Source organism: Sceloporus undulatus, chromosome 5, assembly GCF_019175285.1.
Source record: "Sceloporus undulatus isolate JIND9_A2432 ecotype Alabama chromosome 5, SceUnd_v1.1, whole genome shotgun sequence".
NCBI lineage: Eukaryota > Metazoa > Chordata > Lepidosauria > Squamata > Phrynosomatidae > Sceloporus > Sceloporus undulatus.
In genome coordinates, this window is record NC_056526.1 from 55,836,368 (window position 1) to 55,856,199 (window position 19,832).

The 19,832-nt window shown below is 41.2% G+C and overlaps 1 protein-coding gene across 4 annotated transcripts; it reads right to left on the reverse strand.

The window, feature by feature from the left end:
- Positions 1 to 253: 253 nt before the first annotated feature.
- Positions 254 to 18,045, reverse strand: TMEM19 (transmembrane protein 19). 4 transcript variants are annotated; one of them, XM_042470074.1, is made up of 7 exons: positions 17,820 to 18,045; positions 11,414 to 11,567; positions 9,653 to 9,766; positions 7,633 to 7,770; positions 6,610 to 6,861; positions 4,208 to 4,417; positions 254 to 1,493 (listed from the first exon to the last, which is right to left on the reverse strand). In XM_042470074.1, exons 1-7 carry the CDS (start codon positions 17,994 to 17,996, stop codon positions 1,330 to 1,332), a joined length of 1,209 nt encoding a protein of 402 aa, XP_042326008.1. In that variant the 5' UTR covers positions 17,997 to 18,045; the 3' UTR covers positions 254 to 1,329. The 4 variants fall into 4 exon arrangements, with proteins under 4 accessions (XP_042326008.1, XP_042326010.1, XP_042326009.1 ...); XM_042470076.1 differs by having other exon boundaries at positions 17,903 to 17,946; XM_042470075.1 differs by lacking the exon at positions 17,820 to 18,045 and adding an exon at positions 17,518 to 17,769.
- Positions 18,046 to 19,832: the final 1,787 nt, after the last annotated feature.

Genomic DNA, 19,832 nt, shown 5'->3' on the forward strand with positions numbered 1-19,832 from the left:
ATAACTCACACTGATTGTCAGTGGGATCTGTCAGAAAGAACCACGTTTTGAAGATACAGATAATATCCGGATAAAATCCAGCTTCAAAACAGTTTGTGGACATATCCTCTTTGTTGTCTCAGCTTCTCATACTTTCTTAATAGTTAATACACAATTAAATGTGCTAGCCACCTGGTTTACACAAAACATTAGTACAATCAAAAACATAAGAAAACAGAAAATAGATCTATTTGCAAATCAGAAGAATGAAAAGTACAATGAAGCATATTTTACTGTGTCTGTAATTAAACTCACAGATATACACACTAAGGGTAATATTTGAAGTTCTTTTTTTCATCAGCACAAGGGGGGGTGTCATATACTGCATTGAGATACAGTGAAGAGTAATTTTTACCCCAACTCATCTTTGTAAAAACAAAACTTCTGAATTGGATAACTTGTACAATGCATGTAATCAAGCAGTAACTTTTTTTCAATAGCCAAAGCAAATCTGCAAGTTATCACCACTCTCAGGTTAAAAAAACAAACAGCAACAGCAATCATAAATAACAGAACTACCTGGAATGAATGTAAAGAATATCATTTGTTGAATATGCTAGGATAAAAACCATCAACAGGCATTGGGCAAAACAAATATTCTAAACATCAGGTTTTAAATTTAACAAATTAAATATTTAAACACTGGACATCAATAATTATTATTAGATTTCATGGCACAGCTAACAAATAGCACACACGCTTGCAAGAGCCAATCTTTTTTGCCAATGTATTACTCAGAAAACAACCCCCAAACTGTAAAATATTTTGATTTTTTTTGTGTGTATGTGATTCAACTGACACGCAAACATTGTGTTGTCATTTCCCCAGAATGTTCTAAGAGCAAAAGGAGAAAAATTCCCAAAGTGTGCCTCCCCATCCCACAACAGAAATACAGTATAAAGGAGATGTAAAAGGTTAAGATCCATTGTTTTGCTTCATGAATACAGTAGTATTCTGTAAGAAGTTAACCTTTATTTCCTCCGTTGCCAGACTGTGAGGAATGGGCTGAACAAAAGTACTTAACTGGCAAAATTGTAATCATTTAAGCAAGAATAGCATTCCAGTATAAATGAAGTGGAATCAAATCAGTATTCCTGTGTTCCGTCCACTTGGCCTAGCATGTCTGCAGCTGCTATAGGAAGCATAGCTTTAATTGCCTGATGATTCCTCATGCCTCCAGAAGAGTTACAGGAAAATACAATCCAGCCCAAAGTTATAAAAGTGCCTTGTGAAGAATGCTTTAGGTCACAGCTTCTTTAAATAAAACATATGGGAGTCAATACACCAACGTCAACCTCTTGGCCAAAATCCCCACGCTGCTCCAGGCAACAACAAAGCAATGACTACAGAGGAGAAGAGATTTACTGCATTATTATCCAGAATAGGTTTTCCAGATATGTGCTTTGCACCTTTGGTCTGATGGTTGACAACCATTCCAGTACGTGTGTCCAGACCTGAAGAAAGAAGTAAATAAAAATTTAAAAATCAACTAGTCAGGAAATACAGTTTTCTCCAATAATGAGATATTGTGTCATCAAATGTATATAAATGGCTGTAACTGAGAACTAGTGGAGACAAGACATTCATCGTTTAGACAATAAAAATGCAGAATATATTTAACGTTGTAATTCAATTTGGATTCTTTGCATTAGTAGACAGTAACTGCAGTTTCATACAAAACCTATGTTTGCAATTTTTATATATTTATCCGGCAATAAGCACCATTTAACACAATTGATCTCATAACTGATGCTGTGGCTTTCTACTAGCAAAATATTTTTCCTTTGGGAAGAATAAATCACCATATTTAGGGTGGGGAAGCAAGTTCCTCCTTGCATGTCATTCAATAGTCCTTTGGAACTCAGTTCTCACTGTGGAAGTACAGAGAATGGAAGTTGTCCACAATGCATTTTAATAACAATGGCTAATACAGCATTTGAGACTCTATTTATGGAGACCAAATGAAGCCCCAACTCTGTATAACCTAGTTACATCCAAGATAGATGACTATAATGTGATCTACATAGAACAGCCTTTGAAGATGACTAATGGGGTGTACAGACCGGCGATAAAGGCCGGCCTGAGGGCAGAGTGGGGGTGTGGTGTATGCATGCCCTGACTCCGCCCCATGCCAGTGTGACATCGCACGCCACACCACACATCGGGTGGCATCACGGCGCTCCTTTGGCGCTATGTCCAAATGATGCAGTGCCAAAGGAGTGCCAAAAAGCTGTGGTGCCGGCAGCTCCAGTGCCCTTTCCACAGCGCAGGAAAGCCAGATCAGGGCTGCAGCAAGTAGTTGCCACGATCCAGCACTAAAAGGGGCTGCTGCAGCCCCTAAAATTGCATCCACTACAGAAATAATCCAAGTTGACACCACTTTAACTGCCATGGCTGAATGCTATGGAATCATGGGAACTGTAGTTTATTGTGGCGCTAGAGCTTTCTGGCAGAGAAGGCTAAGTGTCACAAAACTACAATTCTTAGAATTCCATAGCACTTAGTCATGACAGTTAAAGTGGTGTCATGATGGATTAGATCTGCAGTGCAGATGCAGCCTAAGAAACTTAAGCTGGTACAGAATGAAACTATTTAAGTTAGATGGTCAGATCATATTACTCCAATCCTCTTTCAGCTGTACCAGTCACAAGTGTGTTTGATGTAAGCCCAGCTCAAAAACTGGCTTTAAATTTTAAACTTTTAAATACTTTAGGTCCAGATTATTTGAGAACAAGACACAGCCGTATTAATCTGTTCATGTTTTAATACAAAATTTAAGACTTGTATATTTAAGACCCTTCATTATTATCCACACCAACGACAGTAAAACTGATGGGCAAGTGACAGAATTATCTAAGATGCTGACGCTGTCCTAAGAAATGTACTGCCAAAAGAGATATGGTTAGCTAAAAGAGAAATTGAGTAACTACTTAGTTGCTTTCACTTCCATTTCTTTTGACTCAGACAGATTATTTGTGTAACATTTTCCCAGTCCTGTTTACATGGCTCAGATAAAGTGAATTGTGCCATTTTCATTATATCTAACAATGGATCTTTCCAACACTACTTACTAGCTTTACCTAAATTCAGCTTCAAACCCTAACAATGCCTAATACAGCTTATCTTACTATATGAGGAATGGGAAATAGTTTTAAAAAATTGGAAAAGAAATGAGGAACATTGGCAGTTATGTGTTTTTCAACAGAAAAAGATGTTGGATGTTCTATAATAGTGAATCAAGATAGATAGATAGATAGATAGATAGATAGATAGATAGATAGATAGATAGATAGACAGACAGACAGATGATATATAGATATAAGGAAAAGATTAGGTGAAATATTTGCTAAGTAGATGGAGCATTAACTAGTTAGGGACATAAGAATGCCACTTAAATAAAGTAAGCACTGAAGAGGGAAACGGAGGAAGTTGGATGAATGGAGAAAAAGGGCATGAGAACGATGAGAGGAAGTTGAAGGGCATGTAGAATAGAATATAGAGAATAAATATGAGCAAGATAGGAAGGAAATGAAAAGATAAATAGGAGGATATGAATAAGTGAAAGAATAAGAGAAAGTGAGTGGGAGAAGGAGAAGAAGGAAAAAGTAAACTGAAGAAAGGGAAGGAATGAATAATTGAAGGTGAAAGTGAGAAGAGGGGGTGAGAAGAAGAAGGGATGAAGGTATGTGGAATAGATGAGGAAGATGAGAAGGTATATGGAAGAGATCTATAAGGGAATAAAATGATCATTAACGGGGATGAGAGGAAATAGTGGGTGGAAGTATGACTGTATGATAGTTGATGTTATTGTGAATAATAGAATGTTGAAGTTTTTGGAGTGTTTTAATGTTTAACATGTTTGTATATTGTTTGCATATCATTAAAATTACAAATATAGATATTTTTAATTAATTTTTTTAAAAAACCTAACAATGCAACAACATAAACCAAAATGAGACAGGATTTGCAAGGCATTCCAGGTGATCAGAAATGTAAAAGTCCTTGAAGTTATTAAGAATTAGACATTTTGAAGAAAGCTTTTGGTATCATTATCTAAAATTATCTTATCTAAAACTATCTTATCTCAGTAGTTAGGTTACACAACATTATACTAAACTTTAAGTATTGTTGTTGCTGCTGCTGTTTTGTTTGTTTTTTAAAAACTTACCACTGTATTGCATTGTTGCTCCTAAATAAGAATCAATTATAGAACCTAGCAAACCAGCCAGTCCACCAAACACAATAATGGGCCACTGCGGTGCAGAAATATCCAGATCATTGACAAAAATCATCTGGGAGATGAAATAAGCCACACCTACAAATGCGCCACCAAGCAAACTGGAGATCAGGCCTATAAAAGTAACACCACCATTGGTACCTAAAACAAAGTTTAAAAATACATCAGGACATGCATTCAGTGGAAGAGGAAGAAAATTAACTGTACATTTATAACACATAGTTCAGTAACAAGGAAAAACAAATCTCCCTCCTGTAAAAAGAAGACAGATTAACTCCCTTTTTGTTTGTTTGTGGGGTTTTGGGATGTGTGTGTGTGTGTGTGAACAAAGCACATTAGTGTTATAGGCAAACAAGAAAAATCTGGCCATTTTAAATCTATTTTTATACAACTTTACTTTGAAATTTACACAAAACACACAAAGCTAGTACAGAGATAACATTTCCAACCTAAAAAAACAACACCCAAATGAATCTGGAATGTAAGCTCTCTGCCTTGTCAATGTTAACTCCAGTATAGCAATACATTTGCATCACTGCCAACACTAGCCATAGTCAGTAAGCTACCTTCAAATTTTGAAAAAGTCAGCCATGGTTGGCATTAGTGTCAAAGTGATGTTATCCCATGATTGGAACTGTAACAGGAAGGCTGCAGGAAATTTATGTGGGAGAGTCCAAAAAAAAAGAGTTCAGAACAACTGACTCCTGAATTCTTGCAATATGTGTGAATTTGAAGAGATAGCCATAGTAGTCCGTTTTAGCATACAGTATTAAGACATAAAGAAATCCAGTCATACTTTTGAGACTAATCGGGAAGCAAGAATTTCTAACATAAGATTTTGTGGACTCAATCTGCTTCAGCAGATGCAGGAGTGGTACAGAACTCTGGACAAACATATATACAATGTGAAGTTGAAGGCTTTTATGGCCAGCATCCATAGTTTTTTGTGGGTTTTTCAGGCTATGTGGCCATGTTCTAGATGAGTTTATTCCTGATGTTTCGCCAGCAGCTATGGCTGCCATCTTCAAAGATGCCAGCCACAGCTGCTGAAGAAATGTCATGAATAAATTCTTCCAGAACACGGCCTCATAGCCTGAAAAACCCATAAAAAACTAAACATATATACAATTGGGAGAGGTGATATGAGAAAGTAATGGAAATGAAAATTTGTTGAGAGAAGTGATAAACATGCTGGACTAGTAGAAAAGCAGAAACGTTAAGCCTTTATGAGCCTAACATGGTAAGAAATGATGGCAGTGTTTATTTTTAACTGCATACAATATGGTCATCCAGACTCTTCAGGAGGTAAGTTCCAATGAGTTTTGAGACTTACTGGCACTCCCAGGCTAGTGTGTAAAGGACTGAACCTTTAAACCAAGTTTGACAGAAGAGGGGAGATTAGGCGACTAATCCATAATCTATACTGATTTCAAAATTGATTTATCATCTGGGGCACGAGGTCATAGAACAGAAATTCAGCATCTCATCCAAAACTCTTACCACAGCTGTGATCATAATAAAATTACTGAAGGCCTATTAGAAAGAAGTATTATTGGGGTGCCAACCAAACTTCAGGAGAAACATATCTTTTTCCAGAACCTGAAGCTAACTTTCAAATATATCACTTTTCTACATAGTAATCCTAAATTTAAAACATTTTCTTCTCTTCTTGGATAAAAATAATGATTATGTTATATTTTCTAGAATATTCTAGAAAACAAATCCCAAAGGAGAGAGAAAATAACCCCTCAATTTTAGACACTGTCCAACAACACTCTAGTGTCACTGGCCTGATTCAAAGGTTTCAAAGGTCTTTTGCACTAGTGGAAGTGAATTTTTGGAACTGGTGCTATGGAGAAATATAGCCATTTCTGTTTTTCATGTCACCTTCAACACCAGGCACATGGGAACTGATCATCTTACATATAAGAGCTTTCTGTATTAGTGTGATGTACTACTTTTATTCTATGCTTGGATTTAATTTTATGTACAGTTTAATGCTATTTTAATCTTGATTTTTTTGCTGTTTTTAGTTACATGAGGTTTTATTTGTACTTCTTTATATTTTGAGTCCCAAACATGGCAAAAAGGTGGAGCAAAAATAAAGCAACTGACTGACTGACTGGAACCATAATAGTGGAATTTTTTGCTCTGTTAGCGTTGGGCTGGATTTAGGCCACGAGTTCAAATGCTAGGGGTTCTGAGCTGCCACAAATGTGCACTGTCAAGGGCACATGAGTTGCAGTCAGTGTATATCTTCTCAGTATCTGAAACAAAAAGGGATTTAGTAAGCTGCTTAACTCTGGGTTAGAAAAGAAGAAATTCAGTCTTACCTACTGGAACCTTTTTCCAGGTTGTTATCAGCCGCGGTTCCTGACTCATGACGGTGCCGATCTCTGAAGCCCATGTGTCTCCAGCACAGCAGGCCAAAGCACCCAGAAGTGACAGGCACATCCAAGATGCAGTATACTGTTTAGAGAAATCTACTGGGATTTCACCTGGTCCATTTTCAATCATGTATAACAGAGCCAATTCTGCAGGTACACCACCATTGCAGAACACTTGCACCCAATTTCTCTGCCCACCTATGTACAAACAGGGAAACCAAAAGGCACAGCTCATAAATAGTACTCCAGAAAAAATGAATTTAGATAATGAAGATTAGAATTTAAACTATTATTATTAGTTTCATTTCTATCCAATGTTTCCTCTGGTTAACTGAAGATGATGTACAAGGTCCCTCCTATCCTTTTTTCTTCACAACAAAAATCCTGTGAAGTAGGTCACACTGAGACAAAACAAACTGGCCCAAGATCATGCAATGAATTCCATGGCAAAGTGGGGACTAGGATCTCTCAGCTCTCAATCTAACACCACACTGGTTATTAATAATTTATTACAAATTACACTGTTGCATTTGTTATTAAAAACAAAGATGGTTACTGATTATTTGTTCACTGTTTATTGAATATTTCATCTGTGTACTTTATTGTAACCCAACAGAATGAAGATGGTGACAAAACACATTTTCCTAAGATTAAATACATAAATCTGCTCAGAGGTGGAAGAAAGCTGATTTCCCCATCCACCCTCAGATTCCACCCAAGGATCTGAGCTCACTAAAATGATTCTACTTGATGTTACACAAATTTGGTTTTTCCACTCATGCAACAGACTTTCGTGTTCACTAAGAACTCTAGACTTCCTGAGACTTACTAAGTTTCTAATCACTCTGACCTGCAGTGGCTCTCTGGATCCCAGTTCACAGAGTATGGTTCACATCTTTTAACTCCCTTACAGTTAAAAAGCAATATGTGGTTGTAGGTTGTCGTAAAAAAATAATTTTTAAACCTTACCTTCCTTATATTCAGGGTCTATTTGCCTCTTTACTTCTCCTTTCCACTTGGTTAGTTTGGAGGAAGTGATGAAAAATGTGAGCATGGCAGTGAAAAAGCTGTAATTTGCAACTGTGAGGATAAATCCAACTATTAAACCTAAGAAAGGTGGGGAAAATGACATGTTGCTTTGTACAATATTCTACTAGAAGACAATCAAATCAATGTGTAAAATAAACATAGTGAGCCTGTGGACAAGAAATCCCTTATCTTTTAATCTCCGCACAATCCTTGCCCTGGTGGTGCAGTGGTTAAATGCCTGTACTGCAGCCACTCACTCACAAACCATAAGGTTGCGAGTTCAATACCAGCAAAAGGGCTCAAGCTCGCCTCAGGCTTGCATCCTTCCAAGGAGGTGGCTAAAATGAGTACCAAGATTGTTGGGGGCAATTAGCTTACACTTTGTAAACCGCTTAGTGAGTGCTTAAGTGCACTGATAAGCGGTACTTGCTATTGCTAACACTTATAGAGTGCTTACCATTTTCTAAGGGAAAACAAAAACAACAAATATAATTTAATTATATTTAGGAAGCAAATGTAACAATTTATAAAACGACATTGTATACTTTTTGTATCAGACTAGATTTTCAGTTCTGCTCTTGTTCTTTCTTCCGCCTTTCACATTTCTGTTATCTCCCTTCCTGCCAGTTCAGTTTGTGCTGTGAATGTAACACAGTGGCATCTGGATAGCATAATACTGTATATTATGACTCAAATTCTGCTGAGGCTCTACACTAACATACACACAGCTGTGCAATCTTTGTGATGCAATTTCTCAAAGGCTGCTAAGTGCAGTGCCCTCTGTACTCAATTATTACTCAAGCCCTTTCCTATTTGATTTGGTGGCTGGGAAGCTACTTGACAGTTGTGCAGTGGGTAAATTCAGAGTGCTGTGTCCATTACACAACTGGGGGATCCAGCACTACTACACTGGCATATATTTACAGTACATATAATCCTGACCTATATTTCAGTTCCAGGTTTCATGGATCTCCCATCTGCAATTACATTTTCTCTTGAGTATTGAAGCTCTGGGGTTTTAGCCTTCTACATTAAACGTTAAAATTTTACAGATTACAACTGATTTATCTAATGCTATGATAATTCCTTCACCTATACACTTGTTGAACATGAACTACTCTCCATCTCTAGCTGGTAGATCTTTTAGACCAGTACAGCTCTATCTGATGTGCAGATTGGCAATTTCCTCCCTCAATGTGGCACGAACTTATACCACATTTTTACCCACTGTTTACAATTTCCCCCCTTTCTTTCCTGGAAACTCACATAGGACCTGTAGCTGGTGAGCAACAATCTATGGACCACCACTTTGAGGCACACTGTTCAAGACCACAACATCTTATCACTTTCCTGGAACACAACCACGCTATTGATGGCACTAAATTTACTAACAGTGGCCATGATTCTGTTGCTTCAAGTAACTAAGGCAATGTAGGTGGTCATGAACAGAACTATGACATTTGCTTTAGCAACACAGAGAGGTGGATAGCAGGGAGGAAACATTCTATCGGGGGGGGGGGAGGAGAGGGAGCAGATCAGGAGCCATTAGGACAGCTTTCTTAGTGACAATGACAGTCTTCACCGCTGTCTCATTGCAACTACTGTGGATCACTTCAAAAGTGTCTTATGCTGGCATAATGAATTGGTATACAGCATCATTAGGATTCTGGCCAATGTATTTTATTCCAAACAATTTGCCATTTACACTAGAGAGGTTCCAGCAACTTCAAGTCTGCTAGACAATGTCCATATAATTTATTTTTCCATCCTCCCCGAAGTAACAATAACTGTCATAGAGACTTGGTAGTATCTGTATAGTAGCTTAAACATCAACCAAAACCATTGCAGCCAAAAATCACTAATAATCATAATAATGAATTTTCCATGGAAAGATGGGTGTCTGTGCCATCACTGTATCTATAAAATATATGCACAACCAAAATGAGATTCAAAAGCATACCTCCTATTGCTCCCCCATGATCAAGGCTCTTTTTCTTAAATCCTCTTGAAGCAATTATTAATGGAATTAAGATTGAAAAAAGCCACCGCCATGGAGAAATTGGTCGCAAAGTACCTAAAGTTGTTAAAACAAACGAACAGCATTTAGTATGTCACAAACTGGCCGAAATGCAAGATTTCACTGTACATTAGATAACAGCATTGAATTGTTTAAAAATCCTAACTGCCTAAGGATCAAAGCTCATGTGGCTTTTATTCATTTTAAAAGGCAGACCCATCAAAATGATTCTTCTTATGATACTAGACCGACTTTTCCCTTGCTATCTGTACTTTGCAAATAGTTTAGAATCTACTGCAAACCAGAGTAGATTCTTCCGGTTGGGACATGGCGCCTCGCTGAATGGACTCCAGATAGCTCCAGAGGCGTTCTGGTTGGCGGCGGGATTTGAGGTTTCAAATCAACCTTTGGAACTTCAGAATTCCCCCCTAGATATAGGGGGATCAGAGGGGGCTCGGAGGAGGGCTTGGACTCGCACCCCAGCACTGGAAACAGAAGTAAGTTCGCAGCTCCAAGGTGCGAGTGGAAAGCGGGGGCGAGGAGCCTGCAAGAGCAATCCACACCCGCGGTCCAATCTTTAATGGAAAGCCTTAGGCTCTCCATACAGAGGCACCTGCCAGCTTTTTAAGTTTCTTTTCTTTTTAAGTTTCTTTTCTTTCCATGGATAAGGAGGGCTGACTGTATATGGGAATTACAATCCAAGAGGACACAAAAATCAACACCTCAAGCCTACAAGGATCCTACAAGCCCATTAGTTATGACGTTCTATAATCACCCTCTTACTACCCTGCACAACAACACAAAACGTGGTTCCATTTTCTGGCATTTTTTCTCTAAAATCATACAGAAACCTCCCCCCCATGCATGAAAACATGAAATCCCCACTAACATCCCAGAACCCTGTATCACCCCAATACCTGTTTTTTTCTGCAGCTATTATCAAAATGATGATAGGAAGAGATGAACCTTTACTTCCTACCACCATTTTGAGAAACTTACACAGAAAAAGGAGATACAAAATCCGTGTATGCTCAAGTCCCATTAAGTATAATGACATAGCAAAATGGTGTCCCTAATAAAAAATGGAACATCAAGGTAAATTTATACTTTTTTGGAACATTTTCAAACCGTGTATGCTTAAATCCGTGTATAAAAAATCCGTGTATAAGAAGGGCCGACTGTATTTAGGATGGAGGGTCTGGGGGGGAGGAGGAATTGGTCCCTGGTCCCATGTAGTTGCCCACCTCTGCTTTATTCCCTTTCCCCAGTTCATGGAAACTACTTTTGCCATGATGTGAGCATGTCCAAGTTCTGTTCAGAAGTCAAAGCAGATTTCACACAGATTAGGGAGGAATGAATCTTGTTTTGCCAGCTTCAGGTATTCTTCGCCTTCCTGCTATGAATGGCTGGGGCAGAGTCTACTTCGTCACTGTTCAAGCTAACCCTGCTCTGGAATCTCTATACTCCAGGCTTTTTCAGATTCACACTCAAGCCTTTTACTGCATCTAGGTTGTACTACCTCAAGACTCCAGGAAGCCCAGCTACAGTCCAAAACAGATCTAGTAGATCTCTGATCTCCAAATGAGATCATCCCTGGACTCCAACACCATCCCTAGTAGTAATGTGTGGCTACAGGAAATACACAAAAATGTTGCAGATGAAGTTCTGTTTAATTTTAAAAAACCCAACAGTTTAAAGCCTTACCATAATATGTACTTGCAGTCATGGACACAATCCAAAACGATAAAGAAATGCAAATCAGGACACTCAAAATGATAATGTTCGCTATCATTTTGAAATAATTTTTGTTGAATTCGTCCCATGAATAAAACAGCATGGAAAATCCGAGGCCAATCACCTGTGAGAAGAAGCAGAGATATTATGCTTTGAATTAATTGTTTAACTAAGTAACAGAATGTAACATCAAACACTGAACAAACAAGATAGCTTTCCAATGTGCAATGTATAACCAGTAAAAATCCAAAAGAAATCAATTTCAATAATCCAAGTTGTCCCTGATGGTGATAGCAATGAGGGGTGAATGAGTGAGGGAAAATTAACCCTTTTGCACATTACATCCCATACTTGGATACTGTATGCATTCCTCTCAGCCACACTTGTTCCCAATAGTACAGTCAAGCTGGGAGAAAAAGACTTGGATGCAAGACCACAGGAAAATTAAGAGGCTTTTCATCTTTCTTGTCCTTTTGGAATTAAGTTTGTTACCCAAAAAGGAAAAAAGAAGAAAACATACAATTTTCAGTTTAACTAACACCCATGATACTGGGGGCTAGAGATAAGAACTTTTTTGTTAGTTTGTTTAGAAATAACTAGTGCCATGGAAAAAGAATGAATTCCATTTTGTTCACCTCTCTTCCTTACATCCTTATATGTGCACTCTGCACACGGCCAAAGGACAATACAGAAAAGACACAAGCGAATGGCAAATTGGGTCACTTATTCAAGAACTGGTTTCCATCTCAGGCATCAAAAAGAAAACAATGGCATGTTACAGACTGCCAAAATAAAGCTGCTTTGGGTCTCTTTGGAGGTATGCTGTTTAAATGATGCATGCACCCTAAGAATCCAGAAGCTGCACCAAAGCTGCACTCCAGTGCTTAGGAGTGGAGTGTGGCTTTGGCGCAACCTCCGGACTCTTAGGACCCATGCATCATTTAAATAGCATACCTCCAAAGACACTCAAAGCAGCTTTATTTTAGCAGTCTGTAACAGGCCAATGTTATTTATGATTATTTAAAGGAACAGCATCATAAAGGTAGGCACGTTACAGACTGCCCGTTTGGGGCAGCCTGTAAGCGGCCCTTTCCCCGCTGTATCAGGGCCTCAGCTGCCACAACGGCAGCCTTCAAGGCCCCGATCCGCCACTTTCCAGGCTGCGGGGAAGCGGCAAAAGGCCCGCTTCCCCACGGCCTGGAAAGGGTTGTCCTTGGGGCTTCATGCCCCAAGGACACCCGGCAACGGCGGGGAGGAGGAGAAAGGGGCCGCTCGGCCATCTAAAGGTTGCTCCAGGGACACAAACCTCAGAAGGAGCTCCGTTTCAGAGCTCCTTCTCACACCGCGGAAAGGGCACTCTATGCTCCCTCGCATGGCATGATGACGTCACAACCGCACCACCTCGTTTGGAGGTGGCGCAGTGGTGACGTTGTAATGGCAGCCCCCATGTAGAACGGGCACCACCATTTTGTACGTGATGAGCACGTACTAGGGTTGGGGGCGTCAAGAAGTGACTCCCCTTTCTAACCCTAGTACGTGCTGAGCACGTACTTTTAGGCGCGTCTGTAACGCGCCATAGTCTTTATAACGAGGTTCAGGCTCTTTAACTAGAACTTGAACATTTAAGTAATGTATTAGATCAAATCAATTTTTAATGATTGGGACTAATAAGGAGCCCCAATTAACAAGAAAGCATATCTGAAACCTCCTCCACTACTACTATTTTTAAAAACAAGCATTTATAAAAACTATAGCTGGCAAGCAGCCTGTTCAAATCCCTGCTTCTTTCCCATGCTACAGTACAATCCATATGTCCATCTAGAAACAACAGAAATATCTGTTTTACTTAAGAAATAGTGGTTTTATTTCTATGCAGCTGATTTATCAATCAATCAATCAATTTATTTATTCTGATTTCTCTAATTAAAAGCCTGACCTGCAACAAAATCCACAAATACAATCCTGATCAGAATAACCACTGGAGAGGAGGCAGAGTTCACTGGTTGTTACCAGTATGTTCTGGTATTACATATGCTCAGGAAAAAAAAACCTGGCACAGACAATGTATACATTGGATTCACCATGTAAAACTCAAGGTACCGGTTAAAACAAGACCACCACAAATTTAAATCACTTTGAAACCAGCTGAGCTGTCACAGTCTCCCTTCACAGCACTCTGGAAACTATGTGGGACAACTAAGACTATTTTACTGCAGATTGTCAAGCGCTTCTTAGAACTCTGGTTCCCATGGTCTCCATTGTTGGCTGAGAACTACAGCAGATAAAGCAGTTTATTCCTCCTTCCCTGCACTAACCTTGTAATGACAGAAGGGAAAAGCTGTGGCCATCCAGCCAATGCTAGACTACAACTCCCAAAGCCCCACCCAACACAACCAATAGTAAGCAATGGTGAGGTGTAGTCCAAAACTTATGGAGAGCCTACAGTTCTTCATCCCTACCTATGTAAATATAGCTCAATGTATAAATTATATATAATATAATTTACTTTGACTATTCATACGGACATTCACCCATCCTGACTATAGGCAATATCTTTCCTCCAGCCTTTGTCCCTTAAGGACCATAATTAAAACTAAACTTGTTGCCTCATCACCATACCCACAAGTTTTGCATTCCTATAGAATCATAGAGTTGGAAGAGACTACAAGGGCCATTCAGTCCAACCCCCACCATGCAGGAACTCACAATCAAAGCATCCCCTTTGACAGATGGCCATCCAGCCTCTGCTTAAAGACCTCCAAAGGAAACTCCATTACACTCTGTTCCACTGTAGAACAGCTCTCTCTGTCAGGAAGTTCCTCCTAATGTTGAGCTAGAATCTCTTTTCCTGTAGCTTGCATCTATTGTTCCAGATCCTACTCTCTGGAGTGGCAGAAAACAAGCTTGCACCATTCTCAATATGACATCCCTTCAAATATTTAAACAAGGCTATCATATCACCTCTTAGCCTTCTCTTCTCCAGGCTAAACATACCCAGGTCCCTAAGTCTAGGGCATGGTTTCCAGACCCTTCACCATTTTTTGTTGCCCTTTTCTGGACATGTTCCACCTTCTCAACATCTATCTCACATGGAATAGCTTAGTTATAAAAGTGCTTCCAGGGCACCAGTTCACTCCAAGCATCTGAGGAAATAGACCAATTCCATGAAAGCTTGTGCTACAACTTCTTCCATACAGTTAATCTCAAAAATGCTACAAGATCTCTTTGCATATTGATATTCCAGACTAACATGGCAAGGGCTGCTGCAACACTGGAGAAATAAAGCATTTTGACACCACTTTAACTTCCATGGCTCAATGCAATGGAATTCTGGGATGTGTAGTTTGGTGGGGCCACTAGAGTTCCCTGACTGTGGCATGTTACAGACGCTCCGAAGGGGCGTGCTAGAGTTAGGAAGGGGCGTAGTAGCATTAAGAAGGGGCATCCCTTCCGGACGCCCCTCAACTCTTACGGACTGAGTCCGTACAAAATGGCAGCGCCCGTCCACATGGGGGCCGCCATTTTGACATTGTGGACGTCGCACGGCGGAAGTGACGCCACGAGTGCACGACTAGCGCCTTGCAGTGCCACTTCTGGGGCGCAGAAAGAAGCGCCATTTCAGTGCTTCTTTCTTGCAGCACCCGGGAACTGCACGGTTTGGCCGCTGCGGTTCCCGGACGTAACAACCGGTGGCGGCGGCAGAGCACCCTTCTCGGGCGCTCTATAACGCACCAGAGAAAGCAAAATAATTTGCCAAACTACAAATCCGAGAATTCCATAGCAATGAGTCATGGCAGTTGAAGTGGTGTCAAGCTGTTTCATTTGTGCTGTGTGGATACACAATCTCTGAGGTTTACTGCAATGTAAGCCCCCTGTTACCAGAGTCCACTTCATGTCTGTGTTACTTGTATCTCCAATTTTCAAGATACAAATCCCTTTCCAGGCAGATTTAGCAGAAAGATAAAAATGCAATAATTAGAACTCTATGATATAACAATAAAATACAATTCATTAGGTTCCTTCCATCAGGGGTCTGGGGACAGTCTGGCTGGAAATGTGTGTTTAATGGCACAAAAGAGCAGCTGTGTGATCTCTACCAGCCTTCCTGCCTTTTTTGTCCCCATTCCTTTACTCACTTCACCTCTGCCACCATAAAAAGTTGACTGAAAATGACTCCAGGGTCCTTGTTGGGAAAAAACAACATTGCTCTGGATTTACTTTAATAAGTCTTCTGTCCAGGAGGAATTCCAAAATGTCCCCCATTTTGAGCAAGACTAGGAAGCCCATTGAGTAACGCCACATTTGCTGTTCCCCTTCAAGAAATGCAGCTTGTCCTCGCTGCAAATAGGGGGACAAGAAGGATCCTTCTGAAGCTCTTTTTCCCCCAAGAGGAACAACAGCAAAGACTTGCACCTAGAGCTCAGGATGCATTTGTTTCTTGGAGGAGAAAAGGACAGCAAACAGTAGTGTTAGGCAATGGGCTGCTTGAGCACACAGTGCAAACATTGGTTCCCCCCCTCCCCCCGCTTTATTATCAGCACAATGGTGAAAATGAAATAATTTAAATGTAGATTCAGTCAAAGATTTGTGGCTGGTAAAGTACAATTTTAAGCATCTATCTTTGAGCAAGAAGTGTGTGAAGTGTGTAAGGGAGTTCTGTATGTAATGCTGCAAGCCAAGAAGGCATTTTAACAAAGCTAAGTTCATCAGAAAAATACAGTTCAGTACCTGAAAGTCACATGATCTCAGCCTTAGGAGAAGGCAATGGTAAACTTCTGAACAAATCTTGCCAAGAAACTCCCATGATAGGTTTGACTTACGGTCGCCCGAAGTCAGGAACGACTTGAAGGCACACAACAACAAAAATACAGTCAGCCCTAAACATTCACAGATTATTTCTCTGAAGATGCCAGCCACAGCTGCTGGCAAAACGTCAGGAATAAACTCTTCTAGAACATGGCCACAAAGCCCCAAAAACCCACAAAAAACTATTCAGATCCTTTATATCCAAGGATTCAAGCATCCACCGCTTGAGCAAACCTTGATTTTGCCATTTTATAGAAGGGACACCATTTTATTATCCACTGTATGCACAGATTTTGGTATCCACGGTGTGTCTTGGAAGCAAACCCCAGTGGATACAAAGGGGGGATCACTGTAAAATAAAATATATGCCATATAGCTGTAAATAAACCATATGAAATAAATTCTTATATATATATATATATATATATATATTGAGTGCTTTTTGCTTTTATTTTGCAACGCCTTACATTTTGTTTGTGAAATGTCCTCTATCTTGCTGTGCCTTGTCCTCCTTTCTGGGTAGGACATCTGGTCAACCCTACTGCCACTGAGAAAGCCTTGGGCTGGTCAGTCACTCTCAGGCTGGCCTACCCAGGGTGAACAAGCGTCCTCCTTTTCCAGGACATGACCTCCATTTCAGCCATTCTGCCCAGGAGGGATTCTGACACATCTTCCAATTCTGAGCATGACTTTGGCCGTGCATCTGGACTGCAGAAACAAACCGGTTTGACACCACTTTTAACTGCCCTGGACTCAGTGCTATGGAGTCCTGTGATCTGTCGCTTGTTGAGCCACTGGAGCTCTGTTTAGAGAAGACTATGGGCCTGAACAGACCGGCCAAAATAAAGCTGCTTCGGGTCACTTTGGAGGTATGCCATTTAAACGACACATGCATCTTAAGAGGCTTTGGTGCAGCTTCCGGCCTCTTAGGACACATGCATCATTTAAACAGCATACCTCCAAAGTGACCAGAAGCGGCTTTATTTTGGCCTGTCTGTTTGGGCCTTAAATGTCTCACAAAGCTCAATAATGCTGGGGAATCCTGGGAGCTGTAGTTTTTGTGGAAAGACATGTTAGCCTTCTCTGTTAAGAGAGAGAGCTCTGGGGTGCTGCAACAAACTACAACTCCCAGGATTCCCTAGCACTGAGCCAGGGGCAGTTAAAGCGGTCTCAGAACTGGATTATGTATTCCTGCAGTGTGTTTTGGAGCAACGTCCAGTACATTTTTTCCCCTCTGGAAGCCTGGAACACTCCCTGCCTGGACCTACCTTACAGAGGCGTTGCAATAAGGCCAAAGCTAAAGGGGAAGGAGGAGGAGGAGGAGGAGGGAGCCACCGGCGTCGCTTTGGACCCATTTGGAGGCAAGGAAGAAGAAGGAGGGTAAAGAAGTTAAAGGCCAAAGGAAGGGGTTAAGATAGAGGCTGCTGGTGCTGCTGCATCCGCACTGCAGAAATAACCCACTTTTAACCGCGTGTGTCGGGGATAATGGGAGGAGATGGCTCCAGAGGGTTAAAAGGGCGCCTTCACAGCCCTCCCGCCCCCCAAGGAAGGGGGTTGCTCCCTCACGCACCCCAGGGACGCCCTCCAAGCCCCGACGCGGCCCTCCTCGCTCCACAGGCCACCACGACGGCGCGGCGCCATTTTGTTCCTCACCCGCCGCCTCCCGAGGCAGCCATTGCAGCAGGCCGTTTCGGTTGCCTCGGTAACCGCGCTGTAGACTACAGAATATGGTAGACTGCTTCATCATTCTAAAGCTTCCGAGTCCACTTCAGGCGCCTCAGTTGCATTCAAAATGGAGGGCGTTTTGGAATCCCTCTGAGAAAGGAAGGCTGACTAGAATCCTAGAGCTGGAAGAGGCCACAACCCCATCCTGCCATGCAGGAACTCTCAATCAAAGCAGGAGTGTTTATTATTATTAATAATAATAATATTGAAAATGAATAAACTTATTCTCAAAGCACATGGTCATCCAGCCTCTGTTTAAAGACTTCCAAGGAGGGAGACCCCACCACTCTCTGAGGGAGTTTGTCAAACAGCCCTTGCTGTCAGGAATGTAATGATGATGATGATGATGATGATAAATGATTTATTTATAGCCCGCCCAATCACTAGGAATCCAGGCAGGTTACAACAGTAAAAATGCATTAGAAATACAATAAAATACTCCCAATGTTGAGGTGGAATCTCTTTTCCTGCAGCTTGCATCCATTGTTCCGGGTCCTGTTCTCTGGAGCAGCAGAAAATAAGCAGGACCAACCATGGTTAGTACTTGCATGGGAGACCAAATACTGTAAGTTACATTTCAGAGGAAGGAGCTAGGCAAAAAGTATTGCCTTTAAAAAAATCCTATGAAATTTGTTGGTTCACCATAAGCGGACAGGTGACTTGAAGGCATACGCACACATTATTGTGCTGGAGGAGAGTCCTGTGGATACCATGAATTGCCAAAAAGCGAAATGAATGTGTCTTAAGGGCAAATCAAATTTTTTCAGTACAGACAAAAATCATTAAACTGAAGCTATCATACTTTGGATGTATCCTGAGACAATATGACTCATTGGAAAAGATAATGGTAAAGTGATACACAATATGGCTGCCCTGAATTTGCAAGACCTCAACAGGGCGGTTGACAACCTGGGCTCTCGGAGACCTCTCATTCACCATAAATCAAAGCTGACTTGACAGCAAATAACAGCACAGTTGTCATTATAGGATGGTCGTAACCCACTCCCCACTACTACAGCTCCCCACCTGTAGTATAAGGACTGTGGTAGCCTTAGCTGCTGTAGTGGTTTGAGCATTGGACTATGTCTCTGATGACCAGGGTTTAAATCCCTTTAGCACACAGCACCTTTGTGCATCACTAAAGCCAGTGCGCCACCATATCCATTATTGTTCTCATCCAGTCTTGCTATAGGTCCAAAATAATGGTACACTAATTATATTAACCTAAGTAAGAGAGCCAGCATGGCATAGTGGTTTGAATGTTGGACTACAACCCTGGAGACCAAGGTTCGATTCCCAGCTTGGCCATGAAACCCACTGGGCAAGTCATACTATCCTAGTCTCTGGGGAAGGCAATGGCAAACCTCCTCTGAACAAATTTTGCCAAGAAAACCTCTTGATAGATTCACCTTAGGGTCGCCATTCCAAGGCACAGAACAATATCAAAAGAGGCTTAGCTGGGCAATAGAGGTAGACATAACCAAGGTTGGTTCCAAATTCTATTGTTCCTCTATAATTTCCTATCTCTGTCAGGCCTCTAGGTGGCATGCACTAAAATAGGCCTGCATAACATACAGCCTGGGGGCCACATGTGGGCCACTGGATGATTTTCAGTGGCCCTCGATGGCATGGGGCAAATTTCCCAAGCCTCCCCTGCAACCTGGCCTTTACCTGCGAGTAGAGTCTGGGCTGCAGGGGAGGAGGAAGTGGGAACACCTTCCCCAAACATTCACCCATTCCCCTCCTCCACAGCCCAGCCCTGTCCTTGGGACAAAGCTGGGCTGTGGAGCAGGGCATCACTGGGGTTGGTGTCAGCTGGTATGAGGGGACAGTAAACTGGCTTGCACTCCCACCACTC

Excerpts from the sequence above, each read along its gene's own strand:
- TMEM19 (XM_042470074.1), bottom strand. The coding sequence starts at position 17,996 with ATGATGAAGCAGTCTACCATATTCTGTAGTCTACAGCGCGGTTACCGA. Across the intron at positions 9,767-11,413 it reads GACTGCAAGTACATATTATG|GTACTTTGCGACCAATTTCT; the intron begins GTAAGGCTTTAA and ends TAACAACTTTAG. Across the intron at positions 1,494-4,207 it reads AGCAACAATGCAATACAGTG|GTCTGGACACACGTACTGGA; the intron begins GTAAGTTTTTAA and ends TTCTTTCTTCAG.